Source organism: Amphiprion ocellaris, chromosome 8 (genome assembly GCF_022539595.1).
Source record: "Amphiprion ocellaris isolate individual 3 ecotype Okinawa chromosome 8, ASM2253959v1, whole genome shotgun sequence".
NCBI lineage: Eukaryota > Metazoa > Chordata > Actinopteri > Pomacentridae > Amphiprion > Amphiprion ocellaris.
This window is the reverse complement of record NC_072773.1, coordinates 6,842,087-6,867,399: the sequence shown is the minus strand read 5'-3', so window position 1 is coordinate 6,867,399 and position 25,313 is coordinate 6,842,087. Positions and strand designations below refer to the sequence as shown.

Below are 25,313 nucleotides of genomic sequence, written 5' to 3'. Positions count from 1 at the left end.
GCTGCAGAAATAAGCTTAGTTTGTTTTTTTTCCTTTATCTTTTGCGGCTGCAGCAGCACTTTGTCTCTTTCCTCTGTGCTGAGAGAAATACAGCTCAGAATACATGAGGGCTGAAGTTAGCCGACAGGGTTTTTCATCTCCATAAAGTCCAGCCTCAAAGGAGATACTTGGCTTTTAAACAGAGTCTGGACCTTTTTCCACTCGCTCAGGGTTTGACTCGCTGTTTGGAGGCTGTTATCTCACAGGCTTTATTGGTGTTGGATTAAATACTTTGTTCTTACTAGTTTTGTTTTTCTCAAACTCTCCCTTTCTGTTAAAAATCTGCTGCTAATTATTTGTTGCTGTTTAATTAAATTTTTTTTATTTAATAGGGACAATGCAATTAACATAGCTTCAATACAGTTCATGAATCCGATGTGTTGCATGTAGAGTTTTAGCTACAGCTAATTCTCAACTCCTGTCCCTAGTTGTTGCTGCTGGTGTTACTCCAATTCAAATACAGCAGGATAACTTCTCTTTAAAGACCCAAAGGCCGATGTTTGATTTTAGAGAACTAAAAAAAATAAAAAAAAATAAATTTAATGCAGCAAAAAGTATATAAAAAAAGAAAATCTCATCTTTAAAAGTAACATTGCTCCTGAATATTTTTTTTTAATTACTGACCCTTTATTACTCACCACTTCACTCTGTTTAATATTGTAGTTTTTTTGGAAAATTCTTTTTTATTTCTGCATTTTTCAAATAGATTAAATTTTCAACAAAATTACAAAAAATGGTGATGTAAATTTAAACCCTTTGACAAAAAAAATGCATAGAATGTGCCCTTTTATAATGAAATGTACTTTTTACATTTAAATAATTTTGTTAAAATTCCAGAATTACTTGCTAATTAAGCGTAAGTTTAATTATGAAAATATATTTCTAAAAGTAGCTACAATGTCATTGTTTTTACATGTGAAAAAAAGTCTTTCATTAAACATTAAAAAGCCAACAAAATAAAAAAAAAAAAATACACATGATCTAATGTAAAGTTATGGCTAGAAAACAGATTTTTTAAATAATGGAAACTGACTTTTTTTTTAAATCAAATGGTTATTTTACAGTATTTAACAAAAAACAACAACACTCCAGCTACCTTAATATTAGCATAACTTTACATTTTTTGTTTTATTTTTCCTAGTGCAGTTACTTAATCAACCTACTTAAGATTGCGTTTTTTTTAACCCTTAAAGTAACAACACACAAACAACAACAAAACAGGAAAATATGCTTTCAAATGAGATCCACTACAGAGAGGAGATCCAGCACTTATTTAGTGGTGTTCAGATAACAACCTTGTTCTGAACACCAGCAACAAGACCAAGGAGGTCATGGTGGACTACAGGAGGTCCAGGAGGACAGAGCAGCTCCTCTCCTCATCAAAGGGGAAGCAGTGGAGGGTGTTGACAACATCAAGTTCCTGGGTGTCCACATTCCACCTGACCTGACCTGGTCCCTGAACACAGCTCAACAAAGACTCTTCTTCCTTAGGAAGCTGAAACATGCTGGTCTCTCCTCTTAGCTCCTGGTAAATTTCTACAGGGCCACAATAGAAAGCATCCTCTGTCTTGGTGCAACAGTGTGGTACGGCAGCTGCACAGCTCAGGACAGAAAAAACTTATCCTGGGTGGTGAAAACAGCACAGGGGATTGTGGGAAGTCCTCTTCCAGACCTGGACTCAGTATACCGGGTCCAGAGGAAGGCCCGACATATCGCTGCCGACCCCACCCACCCAGGAAGTGGACTGTTTGTTCCGCTTCCCTCAGGCAAACGGTACAGAAACAGAAAAACTCTGACCTCCAGACTGAAAAACTGTTTTATCCAAGAGCTGTCCGGTACATTTCCCCCCTACACACACAACAAACACACTATGTACAACAAAGAACTGAGTCTTGCACTGGATTGAACTTTACACTCATCCTACTGCTCATGTGCACTAAGACTGTTTACATATTTATATCTTTTCAGTACTTTTTTATTTTATTTGTATGTACTGTGCCTTTTTCTATTTTTTATATATAGCTGGGAGTCTACCAATTGTAATTTCACTGTGTGGAAACACAATGACAACAAAGATTCTTGATTCTTGAAATAATGTTGAATAAACTATAAACATATAAAAATGAATATTTTTTGAGAGATCCTGCTTAATAACAGACAAACAAACCAGTCCAAAAACATAATCCTGTTTACACAGCTAACTATCTTTTTATTGTATATTATAGACAACTAATACTTTGCTATATTATTAAAAAGATAGAAAACCCTTTAATCCAATTCATTTTTAAATTTCTCTTTGAACTTCCATTTTGCTCTTTATTATAAACCTGGTGTCTTGTCCAGGTAAAACCAACTTCTGATATGTCAAACTGAACAAACCTTCTCTACGTGTAAAACCCGGAAGTTGTGAGTCTCCTGCAGGTGAGAAACACCTTCGAGTGATTCTGGTCACGTGATGTTTCAGTGCAGTCCGTCCTGGAGCCTCTGCACGTTCGCTTGCCTCATCGTCAGTGAGAAAAGCGTCACGTGAACGCGCGCGCACGCTGTAGCTCTCTCTCTCTCTCTCTCTCTCTCTCTCTCTCTCTCTCTCTCTCTCTCTCTCTTTCTCTCTCAGTCAGAAGCGCGTCCACAAGTTTGTAGCTTCAGATTCCATATTATTGATAAATTCTATCATAGTGATCACAGGAACTCTGGTGTTTATTAGTCCACAGTCTGATCAGACAGTGACGCTGATGTTTACATTTTTAGCTACTGAACATTTGCATTTTCACATATATTTACATCATTCTGTAAATACACAGGTAAGTAGACTACTACTACTACTACTAATAATAATGATGATAATAATAATGATAATAATGATGACAATAAAAACAATAGTAATAATAATAATAACTTCCTGTTTAAAAATACAGTGGACAAAACAAGTAAAAATCTGGCAACAAGAGTGCCAGAAAAAAATAAGAAACAGTGGCAAACTGTACGGTTAAAGAACTGTAAAAATAATTATACATAAAAAATAAATAAAAATAATTTTAAAAATGGTGAAAATAATTCAAACTATCAGTAAATAAATGATTTTTTTGTGGATTTAAATGTAGTAAAACTCTGATTTTTATGGCCACATATTGTAAAAAAAAATTATAAAAAAAATATAGATTTTTAAAAATAAAATTACAGACAAATCTGTAAAATAATGGTTTAAAAAAGTTTCAGTTTTTCATTCTTTAAAATACATATTTTTCCCTGAATAACAGCAATTATCTGTAAAATGTTGTTTTTGCTGATGTAAATACACTTATAAGTGTAATTTTTTTAACAATTGCAAAATTTAAAAAAAATTGAAGTGGATATTACTTGTGGTTTTTCAGTTCTTATTATACATAATTCTTTCAAATAACAACAGTTATCTGTAAAATGATGGGATTTTTTGCACATTTAAATACAGTAAAAAATCATTAAAAATGTATATGACTAGTTTTATAGTAAAATGTTGTAGAAGAACAAATTCCTGTTTATAAAAGTACAAATTTTAAAGTTGTTATTTGCAGTTTTGGCACGTGATTGTACTGTGGTCTATGCTATAGCCTGTATCGAAAAATATGTAAACCAATTTTCAGTCTTCAATACATACAATTAATCTTTCAAATGACAGCAAATAGTTGCATTATTTTCTCATTTAAATACTTTAAACTATTCATGTGAATTAAGATCTCTGAGATTTTACTAGTATTTCCTTTAATTGAACTTAAAAAAATAACAGACATTTTTTTCTGTGATTTTACTAAATTTTACATGAAATTTATCAAAAGGAAACGTGTAAAATTACAGTAAATTTCAATTAAACTCACTTTTTACAGTGTAGAAATTCTGTTAGCGTTGCAGTTAACACAGAACTCGTTTATGTGCAGAGAAGATGCAGTGTCCTGGGACTACACGACCTGAATGGACCCAGAGAATAAAATAACAGTATTTTCTTCATACCGACCAGAAACACCTCTGGGTCAGAAGTTCTTTCCTTCTTCGTTTATCTCCGCTCTGCTCCTAGTTTCCTAATCTGCTGCTCCACAGGGACTCATTTAACGTTGATCTAATCTAATCTAATCTCGCTCTTCTCGCACCTTTTTTTCCTCCCCCCTCACTCCCTCCTTCCCTCTCTGTCACCGTGCCCGTGCAGCGCGCTCCCGACACCACGTCAGGAGGAGGCAGGCTGCTGGTGCTGAAGCTGACGAGGATGATGATGATGATGGCGGTGATGGAGGAGCAACGCTGAGTTTCGCGCTCTCGCTCCTCTCTCTTCCCTCCTTTTTATTCATTATTTTGAATTGCATAAAAAAGGAGAAATAAGATCACAAACCATAGCGACTTGAAGGCGACGCCGCCGATCTGACCTGACACCTTTTCTCCACCTCCCGCCCGACTCCGGAGCCGAGAGATGGGGAACGAAGCGAGCATGGAGGGCGGCGGGCAGCCCGGGGAGCCGGGAGCCCAGCCCGGGATGATGGGCTCGATGATGCCCGGAGGACCAGCGGGGGGACCGGGTGCAGGACAGCACATGAAGCCGGTGAACGGAGCCGCTGCCGGGGGAGGAATGGGAGTCGGAGGCCCCGGGATGGGAATGACGAGGTAGGAGCAGCGGTAGTTATTTTTTATTTATTTTATTTTGGAGGTTTCGGCTGAAGTCCACTCTGGAAAGCAGCAGAACAGATGTCGTCTGATTTGAGATTTTGCGGGATTAAAGAGTATTTCGGAGTGTTTCCCTGGTGCGTAATTACGACCCGGAGAGAAGTGACAGCCCGCCTCGGTCTGTAGAGGCAGGGATAAAAAAAATCAGAGAGCTGTCCGCGGTGCTTGAGCGCGTCTCCACATGCCTTTCCTTCCCAGAAAACCCGCTCTGACATTGCATGTTGATGTGTTTTCCAACCACCGAGCCCTGGCGCTGTGCGTAACGGCTGCTGGAGTCGTTTTATTCCGCGGTGTCATGTGCTGCTCTAATAGTATTTCCCCCTTCCTTGGCTTGTGCTTTGGCGTAGTGTGCGTGTGCATGTGCGCGCGTTTGTGTGACATGTCTCTGAAGGAATAAACAACCGCAGCTTTTTTAAACATTCTTTTCTATTCTTGTATCTACGATTATTGCGTAAAATTGCAGCATTGGCGCGTTTTTGTGCGTGATGTTGGAGACGAGATGCAGCAGGATGCTTGTTTCCGCATGGGCGAGGAGGAGCTGCTGGATGTGTGTTTTTCGTGCGTGCGTGTGTGAGTGAGTGAGTGTGTGTATTGGTACGTTGAGGGGCTTGCCTGGATATGTAGGCGTGTGTTTGATGATGTGTAGTACTGGTACTATCAGCGACGCCACCGTTTCCCGGTACTGACGTGAAACATCTGCTTTACCGACACAATCTACAAACATATGCACATAAATCTGCATTCTATTTTCTACTCGGCGCTTCAGAATTGATCATTTGCAGATATTCTGGGTGTGACACATAAATCAAACATATAAAACATTCATTGTGGCAGTAGTCAGATGTCTTTAAGTAGGACGCCATATGCGAAAACCGTAAACCAGCCTATATATTTTTTTGCAAAATAAATGAGCTCCTGCACATTGATCGACAAAAAAAAACAACAAAAAAACCCAACTCCAATAGTATATGTCATTATATAACTTCCACAGTTGGTTAACCACAATAAGAGCATTATTGTTTTGCATAATGAGTTGAATTTTTATGTTTAAATGAATCATTATCCATCCAAATATAAGCTAATTTGCATTCATTCATGTTTAAGTTTTTTGTTTGTGTTTTTTTTTGTGTTGTTTTTTTACAAAATGAATTTTGGATATTTATTTTTCTTAATCCATAAATCAGTAAAGAACTGAATTTTCTCCACATATTTAGGAAAAGGTTGTGATATAAATAAGGCTATGAATGATATATGAACAGCCAGTTGTTTAAAAACCCTTCAGGATATAGATAATAATAAAATTGGACAGCTTGATGCATGTAAATGCTGCTAAAGTCAATATTTCCAGCTCAGAGTATTAAAGGAAAATGGTAAAAATGTAAAACTCCATACACTGTTAGTTGAAAACACTATTTATGAGTAAATATTTTAATAGATATCACCACGAAACTTCCCCAGTTGATGATTTACATCAAAATAACTATTTTTTATCTATTTCTTTGCATTACAAGTTGATTTTTTATGTTGTTGCATGTGATATAAACAAGGCTATGAATGACATATGAACAAACACCTCTGTAAAAAATCTTCAGAATATATAGATGGAAATAAAATTGGATTTATGATTGAATGGTTTGATGCTTGCAAATGCCACTAAAGTGAAGATTTACACTTCAGAGTAGTAGAGAAAACCGAAGAGAAAATGGGAGTAATGTAATTTCCATACATTTTATTGGAAAACACTATTTACCAGTAAGAATTTTAATCTGTCACCACAAAACTCACCCAGTTATTTACTTACATTTACACAATTACCTTTTTTGCATTACAAGCTTTCTGAAAATGTACATTTAAATATGCTATGAGGTTATTAAATATAAACAACTTTACATTATTTTCCAGTTGACAAAATGTAGTAAATAATACTTCACTACTTGTGTATATGAGTAAGGTATTAGCCATCCAGTTATGCGCCAATTTATAGCTATTTCCATAACACTGGTTTAAAACAGGTTCAAAATTCTTGTTTCATTTTGTTGATGTAAAACAAGAATTTGACATTAGAGTCAAAGTTTTAGATATTTCTTTTAGTTCCTCCATAAATCAGAAAATACAATCAACAGCCAGAAAAAGGTACATTTTCACCATATTTGTAGGAGTAAAATGTAATATAAATCAGGCTATTAAACAATATCAGAACAAAGACCTTTGTAAAAACCTTCAGAATAAAAGTGGGGAGTAATGCCACTAAGGGAAAATGAGATTTTTTTTGTAGAAAAAAACCCCCTGTTTTGTAGTGCATAAAAAATAGATATCACTATGAACCTTCCCAAGTTAAGACAGTTTTTTTTTTTTTTGCATTGCAAGTTTTCTTAAAATTTATATTGAAATATGCAAAGGAGGTTCCATCCTTGCAAACATGCACTAATTTGCATCCATTTCCTGAGCACTGATACACTATATTAGAGGCAAATTTTGGAAAAACTCCATAAATCACAAAATACGGCCAGCAGTGAGGGAAAAAATCAGTTTTTGAGCTGTTTCTTTAGGGGTGAAATGTGATGTAAATCAGGCTATATAAGATACTTTAACAAACTAATGAAAACCTTCAGAATGTGGACAGTTTTACAAGAAACTCAAGAGAAAATGGCCTTGAAGTTAAAATTTTAACAAATATCAACACAAACCTTTCCCAGTTGATTACTTACATTAAGACAATTATTTTCTTGCACCTTGCGAATTGTGTCTTATTACCTTTGCATTCAAGTTCAATAGACCGTTGAGTTGCCAATGAAATCTCAGTGTGAGGACAAACCTCCTTAAACACTTTTCAGCTTGACACTTTGGTCAAGATTTGTGCTCCTTTAAGATGCACTTTTACATTGAATTTTTTTTGCACAAAGTTACTTTTGTAATGTTCAATACAATCTTTTTTTCTTCTTTTAGTGTCAGTTTTTGTTAAAGTAAAACAAACGTGTGTGTGTGATTCATTTATTTAGGAAAATAGTTTTTGTTATTTTAAATATTATATAATTACTTCTTGATATTTTAATGCATTTCAGCTTTTTTCAGTTTTTATTTGTTTTTTACAATGTATAGAAAACTCTTTTGATTTTAAGTAAATAGTAAATTCCCTCTTCAAACAGTGAATAAAGGCAGAAAAACTAATGCAGTAGATCTTTTTTAATTTCTCTGGAGAAATATTTCATTATAAAGAAGACTCAGTCAAATCACAATATTATAGTGATGACAAAAGTTTCTTTCAATATTAATTTTATACCAAAAATTGAGTCAAGGCCACAATAAATGACAACATGATTCTACTAATGCAAAGCTGTGGATGTGTGTGAATATCATGCCTGATCGATGTATTTCTGATGGGTTTTTGTTGCACTTGTCTGAAATGTGACATATTATGGAGGCAAAATCTCTGAACAAGGCTGTTGTTTTTACATTACATTACAATAAGCAACATCTATTTCTAATGTCATCCCACTCCACTAACATTAACAGTATTTAGTCTCCCAGACCAAAATCAGCAGCCCCATAACATACATCATGTCCCTAAATCTGTCCTTCACATATATATAGCACACCAGAACCAGAACCAGAACCATGAGGTGTCCTGACCTAACTTAACGTGACCTGACATGCCTCAGTCCAGGGATCCTCCGTACTGTAGCCCCTCATCATTACAACCTTCTGCACATCTTCATCAGTGGAGATGAAGTAGACCTACAGCTGTGATCATGTTCTATTTAGGACACATCCTGGCTTGGATTCCTGCCTCTATATGCGAGACGAGAGGCCTCTCCATCATTATGTAACGCTGAGAACAGATGACAGCTTCAGCTCGCCGCTCTGATGCATTATTGGCGCATTAGTGCAGTTTGGAGGGATTCGCTCTCCTCCTTGTTTCAGTGTTTCCCGTCCACGTTCCAGATTCTCTCCACAATAAAAGCCTTTTTCTGTAGCTCACATGAAGTATTTATGACGATGTGATACGAGGACATGTGACCAGATTGCAGCACGTGCAGAGCGATCGCTGCCTCCCTTCCTCACTGCTCTGCCTCACTGGCTGATACAACCTCCATCCTTTCCTCATCCATTCATCCTCCATCCATCCAGCCTTCATCCTCTGTCTCTCCATTCTCCATCCTTCCATCCTCCATCCATCCATCCATCCATCCATCCATCATCCATCTATCCATTCATCCATCCATCCATCCATCCATCCATCCTCCATCCATCCATCCATCCATCCATCCATCCATCCAGCCATCCAGCCATCCATCCATCCTCCATACCTTCCATCATCCAGCCTTCATCCTTTCATCATTCCATCCCTCAATCCTTCTTCCTCCATCCTCCATCCCTCCATCCACCCAACTTCCCTTCATCCTCCCTCCATTCTCCATCCTTCCATCTTTTCTCTTCATTCTTCCATCCCTCCATCCTTCATCTTTCATCTGTCCATCCCCCATCCTCCATCTATTATCCTCTAGCTCTCCATCCTTTTTCTTCCATCCCTCTATCCTTCATCTTTCATCTGTCCATCCTCCATCTATTATCCTCTGTCTCTCCATCCTTTTTCTTCCATCCCTCCATCCTTCAGCCTCCATCTCTCTATCCTCCATCCATCCCTCTATTTATCCTCCTTCCATCCATCCATCCATCCATCTCTCTATTCTCCATCCATCAGTCATCCATCCCCACATCTACCCAACTTCCCTTCATCCTCCTTCTATCCTACATCCCTCCATTCTCCATCCTTCCATCACTCCATCCTTCATCCATCCCTCCAACAAAAACCAACAACTCACTGCTGAAAACAATACCAGAATTTGCAGAACCTTTTCAGAACATTTTTAGAACAAAACAAAAAAAAAAAGAAAATCAAACGGGGATGTGGTGCATTTTTCAGCACAATTTAAAGCCAGTAGAAGTTGGAGTGATTCAGAATAAACTACACGTGGACATATAATACTGTTGGCTGCTGATGTTTTGGTGGCGAAGAATCAAGATTTGACTGCTGGTTCAGTTTATTGCTGGTTTTAGTGAGAAAAAAACAATAATATGTTTCATGCTCTATGGACCAGGTGTATTTCTATTTTCACTGCGGTCATGTCATCCTAAACCTGTAAATATACCGTACAAATAGCTCTCTTTTAATGAAGATCCCTCCCTCTCCATCGCTCTCTTCACCTCCCCGCCTCCCTTCTCAGCCAATAACCAGCAGCCTATAAATGGATCTACTCTACAACAATGAACCTTGGTGCTGTGCAGGGTCTATGTGAGCACAGATAAGGAGGGAGGCAGATACTGAGGTTGAAGGGAGGCGAGAGGGAAGAAGGAGGGAATAGAAGCTGGCAGAAATAGATCAGGCAGAGCTGGATGTACAATAGGATAAAACCTTCAGGGACACAGGAAGGAGGAAGGGAAGTGATGGGGCGGCGATAAATCAGGAGGTGAATGACACAGTTTGGTCTAGTAAAGGATCAAGAACAGATGGAATATATTATTTAGCAAAGCAGTAGACACTTAAATCATATTGGAAATATGTTGAAATACCAGCTTGATCCAACTTTAAAATTGACATTATGGACTAAATCTGAAGGGAAACTAACTGCTTCAATGATCTGTATATATGCAAAAAAAAAAAAAAAAAAAAAAAAAAAAAAAAAAAAAAAAAAAAATATATATATATATATATATATATATATATATATAAATAAATAAATAAAATTATTTATTTATTTATTTTTTTTATTTTTTTTTTTAAAGCCAATACCAATGCCAATTATAGGTAATTAAGAAAGATTGATGACTGATATTTGGAAGCGATACACATTAAGTGTAATGTTTTAACTGCATGTGACAGCAGAGAACGTGTCATTCATAACAGACTTCTTCATTAATAAGGGTGACTGTAACTGAATATGTAAAATAGAAACAGGAGTGATTAAATTAGGACACTCTCCTCTGTTATGTGGGATCAGCTGAGCAGTTTGTTTCCTGTATTTTCTTAATCTTTCTTTATTCTGTCACTATTATTGTCCACTAAGGTCCAGATCTTAAATGAATTATAGTTTTCCAGACTGTGTTGCTGCCTTTTAACTGAGCTGCTAGCCATTAGCATAGTCTTAGCCACTGTGAGAGAAGCTAATTTCCTCGTTTGTGTTCCTTGTTCAGTTTTTGGTTCTGAGACCACAGACTAATGACAGAAGGAGAGATGAGGCTGCATCAGACCTGAAGTAGAGCATTAAATTCATCAATGATCAATTGGTCAATTAAAATACTGATGCCGATAATTGGAAAAATGCCAAATATCGGCCACAATATTCAGCCAGGCTAATATTTGGTCTACACCTAATTTAATGTTTTGGTGCATTAATTGTGGCTCAGTTTTATTTAAAGCATAGCTAAAGGACTTCCATTTACATTAGACAAATCTACACCTGATAGTTGGCTTCATTCAGAGTGAATGCATGACGATGTTTAAGCTGCAAACAGGAAATGCAGGATGTGCTGTTTCTGTGCAGTTGTCTCACTTCACTCCAGCTGTTGGAGAACTTTGCCAGTCACATGTCATCTTTAGGGGTTCAGTAAAATCAGAGATGTTATTGCACTTTTTTTGGTGTAAGAGTCATAAAAACATTTTTTTGGTAACTTTTTTTCTGATATGACACCACGATCAGCCACCTTACTGGCATTTATACCAAGTTTAAGGTTAAGATCTCTACCTCCTTATGTATGACATTTTTCTAATTTGTCAGTGGTTTCTTAAAAGAATTGTCCTTTATCTAAAATCTATTTTTTACTGCATTTACTCTATGAGCATGTGACAAATAAAAACTACTGAATCTTGAACTAGAAGAGTTGTTGCAAATAGAGCAATCAAGACTGAGATACCAATATAAAGGGCTGAAAAAATGCAAAAAATGTCCATATATAGAAAAAATACAAGCACAAAAATGAACAGTGAGTCAAAATAGAGAACATTTTTCATTTAATTTCATAGAAAACACAAATCTGCATCACAGGAGAGTTTAACAGTCACTTTGGATTTGACTACACAATCAAAACTGAAGAACTGAAAATAATTTAAAATAATGCCTGCATAAAGAAAAAACTGCCACCAAAATGAACGATAAGTCAAAAGAGGGAAATTTTTAAAAAAATTCAATTTCAAGAGCAAATCCCAGAAAAAATCTACAAATATTCATCACAGGAGAGCTTGAAAAGAATTGTCAATACTGGATTTCAAATAAGGCAAATTGGTTTGCAAGTGAAAAGTGGGGAAAAAAAGGCATGAATTCATAGAGGAATTACTCAATGAGGGCATTTAATGAATAGAAAACAGACGAGAGAGTGAAAAAACAGGAATGTAGTGAAGATATGAGGCGACAAAATGGGACTTGGGAGTTTCTGTCCAGATGGCAAAAGGAAAACTGATTGAAAATAAGAGAGAGAAGCTCAGATTTGCAGCACTTTCCACCGTCCCATCACGTGCTCGTCTGACTCCACTCATGTTTGCAGGTCTGTTTGTCATGAAAAGGCTGCGAGTGTGTGCATGTGTGTGTTACGCATGAGCGCTTCACTGTTTTGTGACCAGTAACTGTGAAGAGCTGCAAACGCTGGCGGTCGTCACGATCGATTCCCCTTTTGCACAGTTATCCAGCGAATCTGCTGGAGAGACGAAGGAGAAAAAAATGTGTCGAGATTGAGTAGGCTGTTGTGTTTTGTTTTTTCTTTTTCTCTGACACTCTGCACCCGAGACAATTTTCACTTTCCAGAGAGGTTTGCATGTAGGACGTTTGTGCGCGTGTGAATGTGTTCGAATGCAGAAGTGTGACTTTGTGTTGTCACCTCTCACCAAAAAAGCAGTTCGGTGTGAATGTAAAGTACAACCGAATGTGTTTCTTTGAGACTTTTTTTTTTTTTTTGCTGACAGTCCTGCTTAGAGTGACACCATCATTTTCTCACATCAGCAAAATGACAAACACTGATACCATTCAGCTTGTGATCCGCTGAGTGGGCCAATGTCATCTTGCTAGCTGTTCCATTGCTGCTCTTATTTGCTCATAAATAGCATTAATTCAACAGAAAAGGATGCAGAGTCACAATAGGACCAAACTGGAACTTGTCATCACTCTTAAACTTATCAACAGGCTTATTTAAATGGAGATAATCATCAAAATTATGTGAAATTATTTGAATTTCCTTAAGAGTTGAAGATTTTGGACCAAGATATTAGATAGCGCTATCCACCACCATCTTTAAAACACCAAATAAGGGAATATTTTTTATAAAAATGGTGTTTATCCCTCCAGTATAGTTCCAAAATACTTCATGCCAATGTGCAGTGAAGCTATTATGGCGGCACATAATGGTCCAGCACCTTTAATAAGATGGTTTTTCCTTTAATTTGTCGCCCATCTGTACTTTTTCTCTGTTTGTTTTGCCAGATTACACAAAACTAAAAGGCCAAATTTCCTAAAACTTGGCAAAGATGTGAAGGATGGCCAAAAGAATAGCCCACTAAATTTTGACACAAATCTGGATCACTTTCTTTAAGATAAGGCAGTGAAAATATAAATGCTAAAGACACATAAGACTATTTGGGCATTAATAAACTCTGACAGATGACAACTCTGACATATTTATTAGTATTTTTTTCTTCCACATTGCCTCTGTCAACTCCATTTACTGTTAATTAGTACAAAATTCACTTTTTAAAAAAAAAAAGTTCTTTAACTACAAAATATACATGTTTGGCTACATTTATCAGCTAGCTGTTAGCTAGCTTGGCCACAACTGCTGAGTAAAGAGGCTGAAATGCAGAAATTAAACTAAACTGTATATTAGATATGCTTCTAAATAATTCTAAGAATTATTCTTCTAATAATTCTCTCCAATACTGAGCTTTTCATATTGAACACAGATCGATTCATTCTTACCAAAAAAGAGCAAACTTTCCCACCAATTGTTGATGCCCTGGTCTTAAAGAAGGTGATCAAGATTTGCACTAAAATTTTCCTTTTCCACCTTTCCAATTTTCCACCTTTCTACCAAGTTTTATAAAACTTGACCTGGGAGTTTTTGTATAATCTAGACAAAGAGACAGACTAAGAAAGAGCACTGAAAAATATAGATATATAATATAGATGGGTGACAAATTAAAGGAAAAACTGTCTTATTAAAGTGTTGGACCGCCACAGAATGGTGTTACTACATAATTGCATTGCATTTCAAAGTATCTGGAACTCTACTGGAGGGATGGACACCATTTTTCCAAAATATAGTTCCTGATTTAGTGTTTTAATGATGGTGGTGGAGAGTATATGTATAATATATGTTGGTCCAAAATCTTTGGGTGGAGCTCTGGAGACTCTAAATGTTATAACATGATTCATATCATTTTCCTCAAATCATTCAGTGAACTCTTGCGCTTCTATGGATGAAAAGACTGGAAAAGACTACTTCCATCAGTTTTCAGTTGCTTGTATTAATCTCCAATAACCATTCCATCTAAGGGGTCAAATACACCCAAACCCAAGCAGCAAAATGTCCCAAACAACACAACAGATCTCCTCACTGTCAAGGTCAAGCTTTCCAGTTTTCAAGTTTTTCTTTTATTCTGAAGAATGCATGACTTTTTAGATGTAGCTGAGCACAGTCCACCAACAAGACCATCAGAAACTCATCAATACTGGAGTTACAGTCTTATTGCAGCATAACAACAAAATACAGATCTCAGAATTCTGGTTGCTTTCTGACTCCAACAGCTGGTTTCCACTGGTGGTTTCATTTTGTACATAAAATAGCTTCTAATTTCTTCACCTAATTAATAAATATTTGCTTGGGATCAAGTATTGTAGAAATCAGCTTATTGCATCTTTGATAAGTTATGTTCTGAGTAAGTTTTGTGTGTGTTGTTTGTATATGTCCTTTATGGTACATTCAGGGACACTCTGACATGTGAGTTCCGAGGTTCAGCTGCTTCAACACGTCACTTGTATGAACTTTCCTGTTGGAAAACCAAACTCTGGCAAAAGAACAACATGCAAACATGAACTAATTTGAATTTGTTCACTTCTTTCGTTGTGTTTTCAGGCCAAATTTGCTATTTTAGCCCGTGCATGAACGCACCGACGGGTTTCACAGTGGTTCCTCATTTCAGTATTGGAGCAGAGAGGAGAGAAGGAAATAAAATGAGATGGAAAAAAAATATGAAAATAAAATCCAATGTTGATGAAAATGCACACAGAGATTAAATAAATCCTTATTTTTTTGAGTCTGTTCTTTGCCGTCATCTTCACCAAAAGTAGCTCAAACTGCAGCCTGGCCTCGCCTCAGTCATCCCCCAAATAATTTTCCAGAAGTTAATGTGTTAGAGAGCAGGTGTGAAGGAAAACAAGTGTGTGATTCAGTGTGTGGGTGTGTTATGAAGGTGTGAGAGACCGACAGTCAGACTCTCTATATATTTACGCGCCCTGTTATCGGGAGGCCATGTTTGCGGGAGCCTCCAAATACTAAATGTGTTTGGGTGGCTGCATCTGGAGATAAGATGGCAATAAGCGCAATATCACAGCCCAAGACAGTATTAGTTTCTCAGCACATAGATGCTGTCGCTGGAGCTCATGAGTGAAACCCAGAAATAAATGGAAGAGGTGTGACACAGCGATGTGGGCGGGACCAAGGGTGAAATCTGCAGAATCACAGGGAAGAGCCCGATGGATAAATGGATTATCTGTTGGATTTTTAACATACACAGGCTCAAAACTTCCACAGTTTCAAAGAGAAAGTGCAGGATTTTTGTCCTAAAGGCCTTTAAAACCGCTGGAAGTTACTCACCTGTGACTGAACTTGGAGCTGTTTTCCCAACAGACAGGCTGGAAGGTAAAAAGCTTGACTGCATCAGAACACAGGCCAAAATGCTGTTAAATTACACACTCTGCAGGAAACACAACTGCACTGAGAAAATATGAATTCAGCTCTCGGTTTTACATGTTTATGAAATGAGGTGTTTATTAAAATGTCACTCAGACTAATTATGCAAAATGTTGTCCTTAGTCAAGTTTAGTTATTAATTTTTAGTCCTGTCTTCTAAAAATCACTTTCCTCTCCAACAAAACTGCATTCTCAGTTAATCTTTGAAATATTTTTCCTTGATTACAAATACGTTTCCAATCAATGTTCTGAGGATGTTTTAGGGATGTTACTGTTGAGAAAGTTTACTCTAAAATGTTCCCGTAATGTTTCATGACAACAAAAGAAGTACATTCTCTTGAAAAATTCTGAATTTAAAAAAAAAAAAAAAAAACAACATTCCTTTTAAAATGAACATCCTGAGAACTAAAATAAAACTTCCCACTAAAAATGTTACTAGAACTTTGCGGAGACAAATCTGGATGCGTTTGTGGTTTTCTCAAACTGCAAGCATTTCCTGCAAGATCATGGTCTTCAGCTTTGAGGAGAAAATGCATTTCTCTCAAAATGTAAATGAGAATTTATAATGAGCTAAATTAACATTTTTTTGTGACACAGGGTTGTTGTAAAACATCCAGAATCTACCCAGCTGGATTTTTCCTTGTTCTAAAAACATTCTGAGAAAGTTCTGCAAAATTCTTGTAATGTTTTCAGTGGGAGTTTTTTCCTCAGGTTCATAGTTCAGGGTAATCTTTATTATCCCAGAGGAGCAATTTGTGTTGCGGTCAGCAATACACCACAATGGTACACAATTGAAGCACACTCTAAAACCACACAATAGACTAAAAAATGATGACAAAATAAAACAAAATAGATTGAAAAAAAAGCATCATCAGTGAGAGACAGGCAATATGATGGTAAAATGAACTAAAATAAAAATGAAATACATTAAAATAAATAATATAAAATCAATTGGTGCCGTGTAAAAAGACAGTTTTTCAATCTATTGTTCCTGCACCTATGCTGACAGTATCTTTGACCAAAAGGGAGCAACTTAAGCTCTCTAAACAGCAAATGACTGCTGTTAGCCAGAAAGTTACCAGAAAGGCAGAATAAAGTAGAAAAATGCTCTTCTTACAACGCATTTTGTTTAATATGTGCAGAATGAGGTGATTTATCTTTGAAAGAAAACTTACTGTGACTGGAGAGAATCATGCAGATGTAGCCCGAACCCAGAAATACCAAATTTGTGCTGGTTTTATTTCAATATTTTGCACATTTGTTACAACAAAGTTCAGTTATTTTATGTCTTTTTCAGTAACAAGTGGAAAATGTGGCATAGAAGGAGATGACTATCCAACATGGAGAAGAGAATGAGCAGAAATATCTTGCTAGCTATTCTGTACTGTAAAGCTGATAACCAAATAAGCAACAATGTTAGTAAAACTAGTTATCTTACATTTGTTGTATTTAATTTGTTCGCATTAGTTTGCAGTCTGACAAGTGGTAACATGAGCATTTATTGCACGTTTGCATTTTATTTTCAGCTCATGTCACAGATGCGTTGGACCTGGACACACCCTTTGAGCTTCCGTGAGTCGAGGATCAAAAGTCTAGATTATGGAGGCTTTCTGGTTTTGGCTGTGAGTCACAGAGTGCTGCATCCATCCAGAGCTCAGCAGGGATTTGTAACAGACACCAGTACAGCCTGACCTCATGTAGCATCACTGCTAAATGAACACTATAGGTCTGCTCAGTAACTCCAGCTTGGAGGATTCACGCCTGAAACAGTCAACCAAAGGGTCGATCAGAACTTTCCAGGACAACTAGAGCCTCAAATGTAGCTTAAAAACATCCTATATGATTATAATTTACTTACATCATCTGTTTCAAGACCTAGAAAGTCTTTTCAGTGCAAACATCTGCCTTTTTTTATTTTTTATTTTACTCCACAGAGGAAATCACTGCCATCCAGAGCTCACTGATTAGCCCTTCAAGGCCAAAAAAAGGGGCCATTCACATCTTAATCATCGCTCATGTTCCTTAATACCCCTTCAAAGCACATCATTAAGAATCTATCTCTTCATCACAGATCATTTGTTTGCTGCACTTTGGGCTAAAATAGTCCAAAAATACTTTTTGAAGTCTTTGAAATACTCTGAGCCGGGCTTTTAAGATGATAGATTTTGATCGGTCTATCGCAGATCACACAGCATAATTTGCATTTACCTATTTTACATGTTTGAAAGCATAAATTCAGACAGGAAAACCCAAATATGCTCAACATCCTTCCAGTAAACGTGGATTAAATCCGCTTTTTTTGCAACATGGAGGTTCAATTAAGGCCATTAAAATGTTTTAGACTAAACCTAGAAGTCTGAAGAACTCCTTAACTTTACAAACAATCTTAATAATAATAATAATAAATTTTATTTATAAAGCGCTTTTCCAAAAACTCAAAGACGCTGTACATAAAATACAATAAGATAAAACAAAATTGTTAATTAAAATCAATAGATAGTAAAACAAGTTCAAGATAAAATACAGAATCACTTAAGGAAAGCAGATCTAAAAAGGTGAGTCTTCAAAAGGGATTTAAATGTGTTGAGGTTGGTGCAGTCACGGAGGGCATGGGGGAGTGAGTTCCAGAGTGTGGGGGCGGCGATGGCGAAGGCTCTGTCCCCCCAATGTCGCCGGCTGGTCCTGTGCGGGATGGAAAGGAGGTTTGTGTGGGAGGAACGGAGATTCCTGGGGGGGGTGTAGGGGAGGAGCAGATCGGTAAGGTAAGAGGGGGCAAGATTGTGGATGGACTTGAAGGTGAGGAGAAGCAGTTTGTACTGGATGCGGTGTGAAATGGGGAGCCAGTGGAGGTTCTGCAGGACGGGGGTGATATGGTCGTGAGAACAGGTTCGGGTGAGGAGTCGGGCAGCAGAGTTTTGAATAAGTTGAAGTTTATTGAGAACTTTGGAGGTGGAGCCGAAGAGAATGCTATTGCAGTAGTCAAGGCGGGAAGTGACGAAGGCATGAATGAGGGTTTCAGCGGCTGAGAAGGAGAGGAAGGGGCGGAGACGGGCGATGTTGCGGAGATGGAAATAGGCAGTTTTGGTGATCTGATTAATGTGGGGTTCAAAAGTGAGGTTGCTGTCAAATATCACACCGAGGTTGCGGATGTGAGCAGAAGGAGATAGGGTGGTGTTATCAATGGTAATGGGGGGGTGGGGAAATGGTGTGAGTGATTTAGGTCCAATAAAGATGAGATCAGTCTTGTCGCAGTTTAGCAGGAGAAAATTTTTCCTCATCCAGGATTTAATGTCGGCCAGGCAGCTGGAGAGAGAGGGGAGGGTGGTGGTGGCGGTGGTGTTGGTGGAGATGTAGAGTTGGATATCGTCGGCGTAGCAATGGAAGTGTAGGTTGTGGCGGCGGATGATGTTGCCGAGGGGGAGGAGGTACAGGATAAAGAGGAGGGGGCCAAGGACTGATCCTTGAGGGACACCATGGGACAGGGGGGCGGTGGCGGATGTGCAGTTGTTGACCTTGATGAATTGTTGTCGATTTGTGAGATATGATGTGAACCAGGTGAGGGCGGTGCCGGTGATGTTAATGGAGGATTGAAGGCGGGACAGGAGGATGGAGTGATTGATTGTGTCAAATGCTGCAGAGAGGTCGAGAAGAATGAGGATGGTGACTTGTCCAGAGTCTGAGGAGAGGAGGAGATCGTTGGTGACCTTGAGGAGAGCAGTTTCAGTGCTGTGATGAGAGCGGAATCCGGATTGAAAGGTTTCATACAGGTTGTTGGAGGTGAGATGAGTTTTCAACTGGGCAGCGACGACACGTTCTAATGTTTTGGATAAGAAGGGGAGGTTGGAGATGGGCCGGAAGTTGAATCTTGTCAGTTTCAGGAGCTGAAAAGTTAATGTAAAAATGCCAAGAACTGCAGTACTGTAAATGTCCACTTGAGGCTTCAAAGGAAAATCAAATCCCCTATAGACTCCCATGTTAAAATGTGCAACTTTCCAGCAGAAATAAACATGTTTACAGCCTGGAACAAAGCCAGTTTTGGTCTCTGTGGCTAATTTTTCTCTTCATGACAACTGTACAAGGTGTGAATTTTAAAATAACGTACACATTTAAATTGCATTGAGGTTTAAAGTTATGCATAAATACAGGTGTGGGTGACATCGACCTCCACCTTTTTGCTCACTTTTGCATTAGCCAGGAGTTAGACGGAGCCAAGATGGCGGCTATAACCCAATTTAGCATCTCAAAACTGCTGTTCAGGAAACTTAAAGGTGACATCACACAGGGTTCATCCATTTATATATATACAGTGAAAGCTTCATTCTTGACTCAGACGTCTTTCAAAATGCAAAAACTCAGCAGGGTGAGTGTTTCATCTGTTAAAAAAGCTTCTGCTGTCATTTCTGCTCAGTTCAGACAGGAAATAGTTCAGCTTTCAGCAGTAAGAGGCGAGTACTAAGAATAAAAACATAAGTAGGTGTTTGAGATTAATCAGATAGTTTTCCGCTGTATGCTAATTTTGGTCTGAAGGGACGAGAATGAAGAGTTGTCTCGCGTTTCAAGTGGAAAGTCAAACTACAGAATAAATGCACAAAGGGACACTTTTGGCAGGCAGTTACTATAAATACATGAGTTGACAAAGGCAATGAAATTTATTTTCATTGTCCCTGCCGACCCATATAGCACTAAATAGACAGATCTGCTGCCAGGGAGAGAAAGAGCGGAGGTTTTTTTATTTTATACGACTGTTTTTGGAAGAATGACAGAATAAACGCTGATGAATTTCTCTCTCTTTTTCTGAGAGTATTTCAGCATCATGTGATCTAACTGTGGGGTGAGAGGTCTTCTAACCTGGCAAACAAACCATCTCTGGGTGATGCTCTGGTGTTAACAAACTGATCGACCCGGAGGCGAACATCTGCGGGGTCAACGAGCAAACTGCTCAGCTCCTGCCACAAAAACCAAACATCAGGGGACGGTTAATAAGCCAGAGCTGGTGAAACTCCGCCGATACCGAGGCACAAACTGGCTCCAACATCCTGTCCCGACAAATACCTGGATGCAAGTGCAGCGTCTCCCTTTGGCTTTGTTTACTGCCAAGCGTTTTTCCAATCAAACACAGCAGACTGAACAGGAACAGACTAATCATTGTAAACCTGGTCTGGAGGACAGTTCATGAATAAGACACTTCTTCTTGTAATAACTGGTCTGAGCACTGAGGCTGTGCAACCAGCAGAAATAAGAGACTGTAGTTTGTAAAATGCATCCAGTGTTCAGTAGAAAAGAGGTAATCTGGCCTCAGTATGCTGCTAATATTCCTGATGCTGGAGCAATGCCAGATGAGCAACATCTGTATCTGAAACGGCAACTCTGGCCTTTAAAAGCCTTTTAGCATTCACAAAAAAAATCATACCTACTTATACAAAAGACATCAGAAACACAGTATAGTATAAAGTTAAATTCATATTCATGTTATTATTGGAATCCAAAGTCATTATAGTGTTTTCTAAAGTAACTGCCTGATCTTTTAATTAATCAGCTGTTATATATGATGCAACCTTCTCTTTGTGACTGAGTGCGCATTCGCTGGAATTAAAATGACTTTCGTTTACATACTTTTTTTATTTTTTAACATCCTTTTGCAGCTGTTTACCTTTTAATGTAAGAGTCTTGTTTTCATCATGATAGAGAAAATTACTTCTGAATACTTTCATTTGTCTTGTTATGGGTTTTGTCTATATGCAGGTTCAAAAGACTTTAGCATGAAATGAATGCATTATGAGAACCTAGTAATTATAACACGTAAAAACACTATAATTAAATGAGGCTTTAGGAAAATAAGATTAATTAATAATGGTAATTACACTACTGCTGCTGCTGCTACTACTAATATTAATAGGAACATTTTTATGATCATAATACAGATTATGATTATGATGATTATTAATAATAACAGCGATAACAATAATATAACAATAACAACAATAATAATAGTTATTGTATTGTTATTTTTATTATATCATTATTAATATGTATTATTATTACTATTATTGTTGTTGTTGTTAGTATGATTAATTAAAAATATTTACTCAATTTTAGTAATTTAAAAAATTATTTATTAAAAACATAATAGTAATAATAATATTTATTTTTATAATGCTAATACTAATTATTTTAAATAAACTGCTTAGACTGAATACTAATTTTTCTAAGTCATAATAATAATGTTAGTAATACTTATTTTTTTGAATTTTACCTGCACATTATTATGATAGTCTTATTGTACTTTTAAATAAAATATTTTACAATAATTATTACTTTATCAAACATATTTAAATTTAATAAATATTCTTTATTATTTAAGTAGAAATTGAGTCACAAGAAGAATTGTTTCATTCATCACTTGTTATTAGGCAGTGACCATAAGGAAAAGCAGTGTTGCCAAATAGAGAAAGACATGTTAAAAGATAAATTAAAAACTGACTTTGATATAATAAACTAAAGAGTAGACAGAAAAATTTTTCACTTTCCCGTAAGAGCGGTTGCACCATCCTGTCCACTAACATAAAAATAACATTCCACTTTTAATATGATAGTACTTAGTTTTAAATGTATATACAGAATTATTTGATTAAAATATAAATAATTATTATTCCTGCATGCTAACATTGCTATACTATCTTCATGTTGTCATTTTTCCAGTGTGAAGGTTCAGTAAGAAATTAGACAGAATGTAAATGTGTCTTAATTTGAGTTTTTACTAATTGTACGATCTTTTACAAAGACACGGCAGGTTTGCTGAGTTCTGCTGTTTCATGTCTGCGGTTAAAAAGCACTCGAGAACTCTTTTCCTCTGACTTTCATTTGTTTGTCACAGAATATTTTGCTGTCTCTGCTGTTTTCTTCCTCTGCATCCGTGAAGGTCACGCCGTGTTTCTTCATTATGTCGTTGCCACCTGACAGTAAATGTTACCTGTATCAGCAGAGTGTGTGTGCATGTGGTATTAGTGTGTGTGTGTGTTTGTTTCATCTTAGGTGTTCCTTCTGTATTGCAAAGTGTGTTGACAGATGGATATTTGCTGCTTATTTGTTTATCCTTTACTGTGGTCAATTCAACAATGGAGGGTGAAAATATAGCAAAAAAGTAGCTTATGAACAGAGTTTACATCACATTTTAGCTAAAAAACCCCTAATTTCTGCATTTGAAAAAGAGCAGGTATTACATGCTTTGTGTTTGTTCTGTGACAACAAGCAAACGTCTGAGTGTGATTTCCAGAGCAGCTCTTCTCCTGCAGTCATTTGGCCTCGGTGGGGGGTTTGGTACAGCAACAGACACTGAAATGGGATGTTATTGTTATCAGCGTGAAATTAGGGAAAAAATGGGATTTTGAATGTAGGTCACTTTGGATGATGTGTTCAAAGGTTTGCGACCGATTTTTCAGCAGCTTCAAAAGGATCCGTAGCTTCCGCTCTCAGGCCGACGTGTCTGATTTCTCTACATGAATCCAATCATGAGCGAACCCTGTTCCAGTGCAAACAAAAACACTGAGACGCTCAAAGTCTGCAGTTTTTAGAAATGTTCTAAATGTGTCTCTAACACATAAAACCGACCATGAAGAGTCAACAGTTGGTTTTGACATTTTAAAACTTGTTTGGCAGGATTGATTCTGATGCATAATGAAGGCGATAAAGTAAAAGGAAATTACAGAGCGAGCTGAACAAAGAGTGAAAAAAGAAAAAAAACAGAAAAGAATGAATGTCAGAGAGAGATACTGCATCAAATACTGTCAGTAACAAAAAGCACAAAGAGGTTTGGGTTTCTGAGCTAAAGCAGCTTCAGTCACAAACATTTTATATTTTCCAGAAGGTGTGAAATAAGTTTTATGGTCTTAAAATCTCAGTTAACACAACTTGTAATGCATTTATGTTGCATAATCGCTCACAGTGACTGGATGCATGATAGACAGCACTGCGAAAACAACTTCTGTTTCAAAAATTGTGAAAATATTTGCGAAATAAAATGTTAAAAACCGTCCCAAAAAAATCAAATAATTGTTTGAAAATGTGGTATTGGCTAAAATCTGTAAAATAATTTGATATTTTAGCTGATTTAAATACAGTGAAATGGTGTCATTTTGTGGTCAAACATTGTAAAAGAAAAAATTACTATTTGTAAAAATACAGTTTTTTTTAGTGTGGACATCATGTACAGTTTTGATCTGTTTCTTTCTATTTTCTTTTCTTGCAGTCAATGTATAAATTAATACTCCTTTTCTGTGATTTTTCTAGATATTATCTGTAATGTAACAAAACAGGGAAAATCTGTGAAACAACAGTTTTCAATCCTTAATGTATTTTACGCATGTGTGATTAACAGAACTGTGAAAAAAAATGGTGAGAACATCATGCAAAGGAAACAGAAAATGTCTTTTTAAAACAGTAGAAAACTAATGCTCAAAAATTTGTAAAACAATGAGTTTTGTGCCAAATGTCTGGAAAATCATGTTATTTTTAGCTGATTTAATGGCAGTAAAAGAATGTAATTTTACAGTCACATGCTGTAAAATAAATCATTGCATATTTATACTAAACAATTAGCAATATAACAGAATAATTAGAATAATAATTTACCATTTTTCAATTATAATAGATACAATTTTTTTCAAATCAGGCAAATATTTGTAAAATAATGAAAGTTTTCCTAATTTAAATAATGTAAAAATAATGTTATTTTATGGTCAAATGTAACAAAACAAATTATTATTTGTAAAAAAATATCGCTTTTGTGAACCTTATGTACAGTTTTGACTTTTTAAAGAAGTGTGTACATCTTATTAAATACTTTTTAAATTTAACATCAATCTGTAAAAATAATAATAATTAAAAAAAACTCCTGGAAATTGAAAGAAGCAGTAAACTGCTGAATTGTCCTGGAAAATACTTTTGACAGCAACTGAAACTCTGTTCAAGGACTAAATGTAGTTAAAATCCACAAAGCAGTGGGAATTTGAATATGCAAGAAAAATGGTAAAGTTTTCACCGAAACAAAGACTTAAATTTATTCTTCGGGTTTTTTTTTTTGTTTGTTTGTTTTTTTTTAATTACAGAATAAAATTGAGACTCCAAACTCCTTCAGTCTCACATAGCTGTAGGGATATATGTAATTAATCCTTAGGTGTGTAAGTGGGTCAGTAATGACCCGCTGAGATCGTTTTCTTGCAATGTTTGTAATGAAAAGTTTCTTTCCTCAAAAAACATGTTTTTTTCATATCATTCCCTTCAAAGTTTTGAGCTGCCTTTCATACTTTTAAGAAATTGCAATATTTGTGTTACTACCCCAAACTCTTTATCACTGATAATATCATAGAAGAGGTGATGAAGTACACAAACTTGGAGGGACAGAGAGCAGCAACAGCTGGAGGAAAAGAGTGGAAAAATGTCATAAAATGGATGTTGACATTCTTCGATTGCTGTTCTGTATAATTATCTTCTTTTTCAGTTATCGAAATGTTATGTTAATCTGTTATAAAGTCAAAAATAAACATTTCAAACATGAACTCATTCTTGTGTCAACAAAAATATGATAGAAACAATAATAGTAATTATCATTCTTAACCAAAATGACCAAAACATGGCAT

At 36.6% G+C, this 25,313-nt stretch overlaps 1 protein-coding gene across 5 annotated transcripts in view; it reads left to right on the top strand.

Annotated features, from left to right (window-relative positions):
- Positions 1-4,232: 4,232 nt before the first annotated feature.
- Positions 4,233-25,313, top strand: part of bsna (bassoon presynaptic cytomatrix protein a) — a 223,826-nt gene continuing 202,745 nt past the window's right edge. For all 5 annotated transcript variants that reach the window (XM_055013044.1, XM_023270746.3, XM_023270749.3 and 2 more), the window contains exon 1: positions 4,233-4,665. In XM_055013044.1, the coding sequence (XP_054869019.1) occupies positions 4,475-4,665 (191 nt within the window). In that variant the 5' untranslated portion in view covers positions 4,233-4,474. The remainder of the gene's footprint in view (positions 4,666-25,313) is intronic.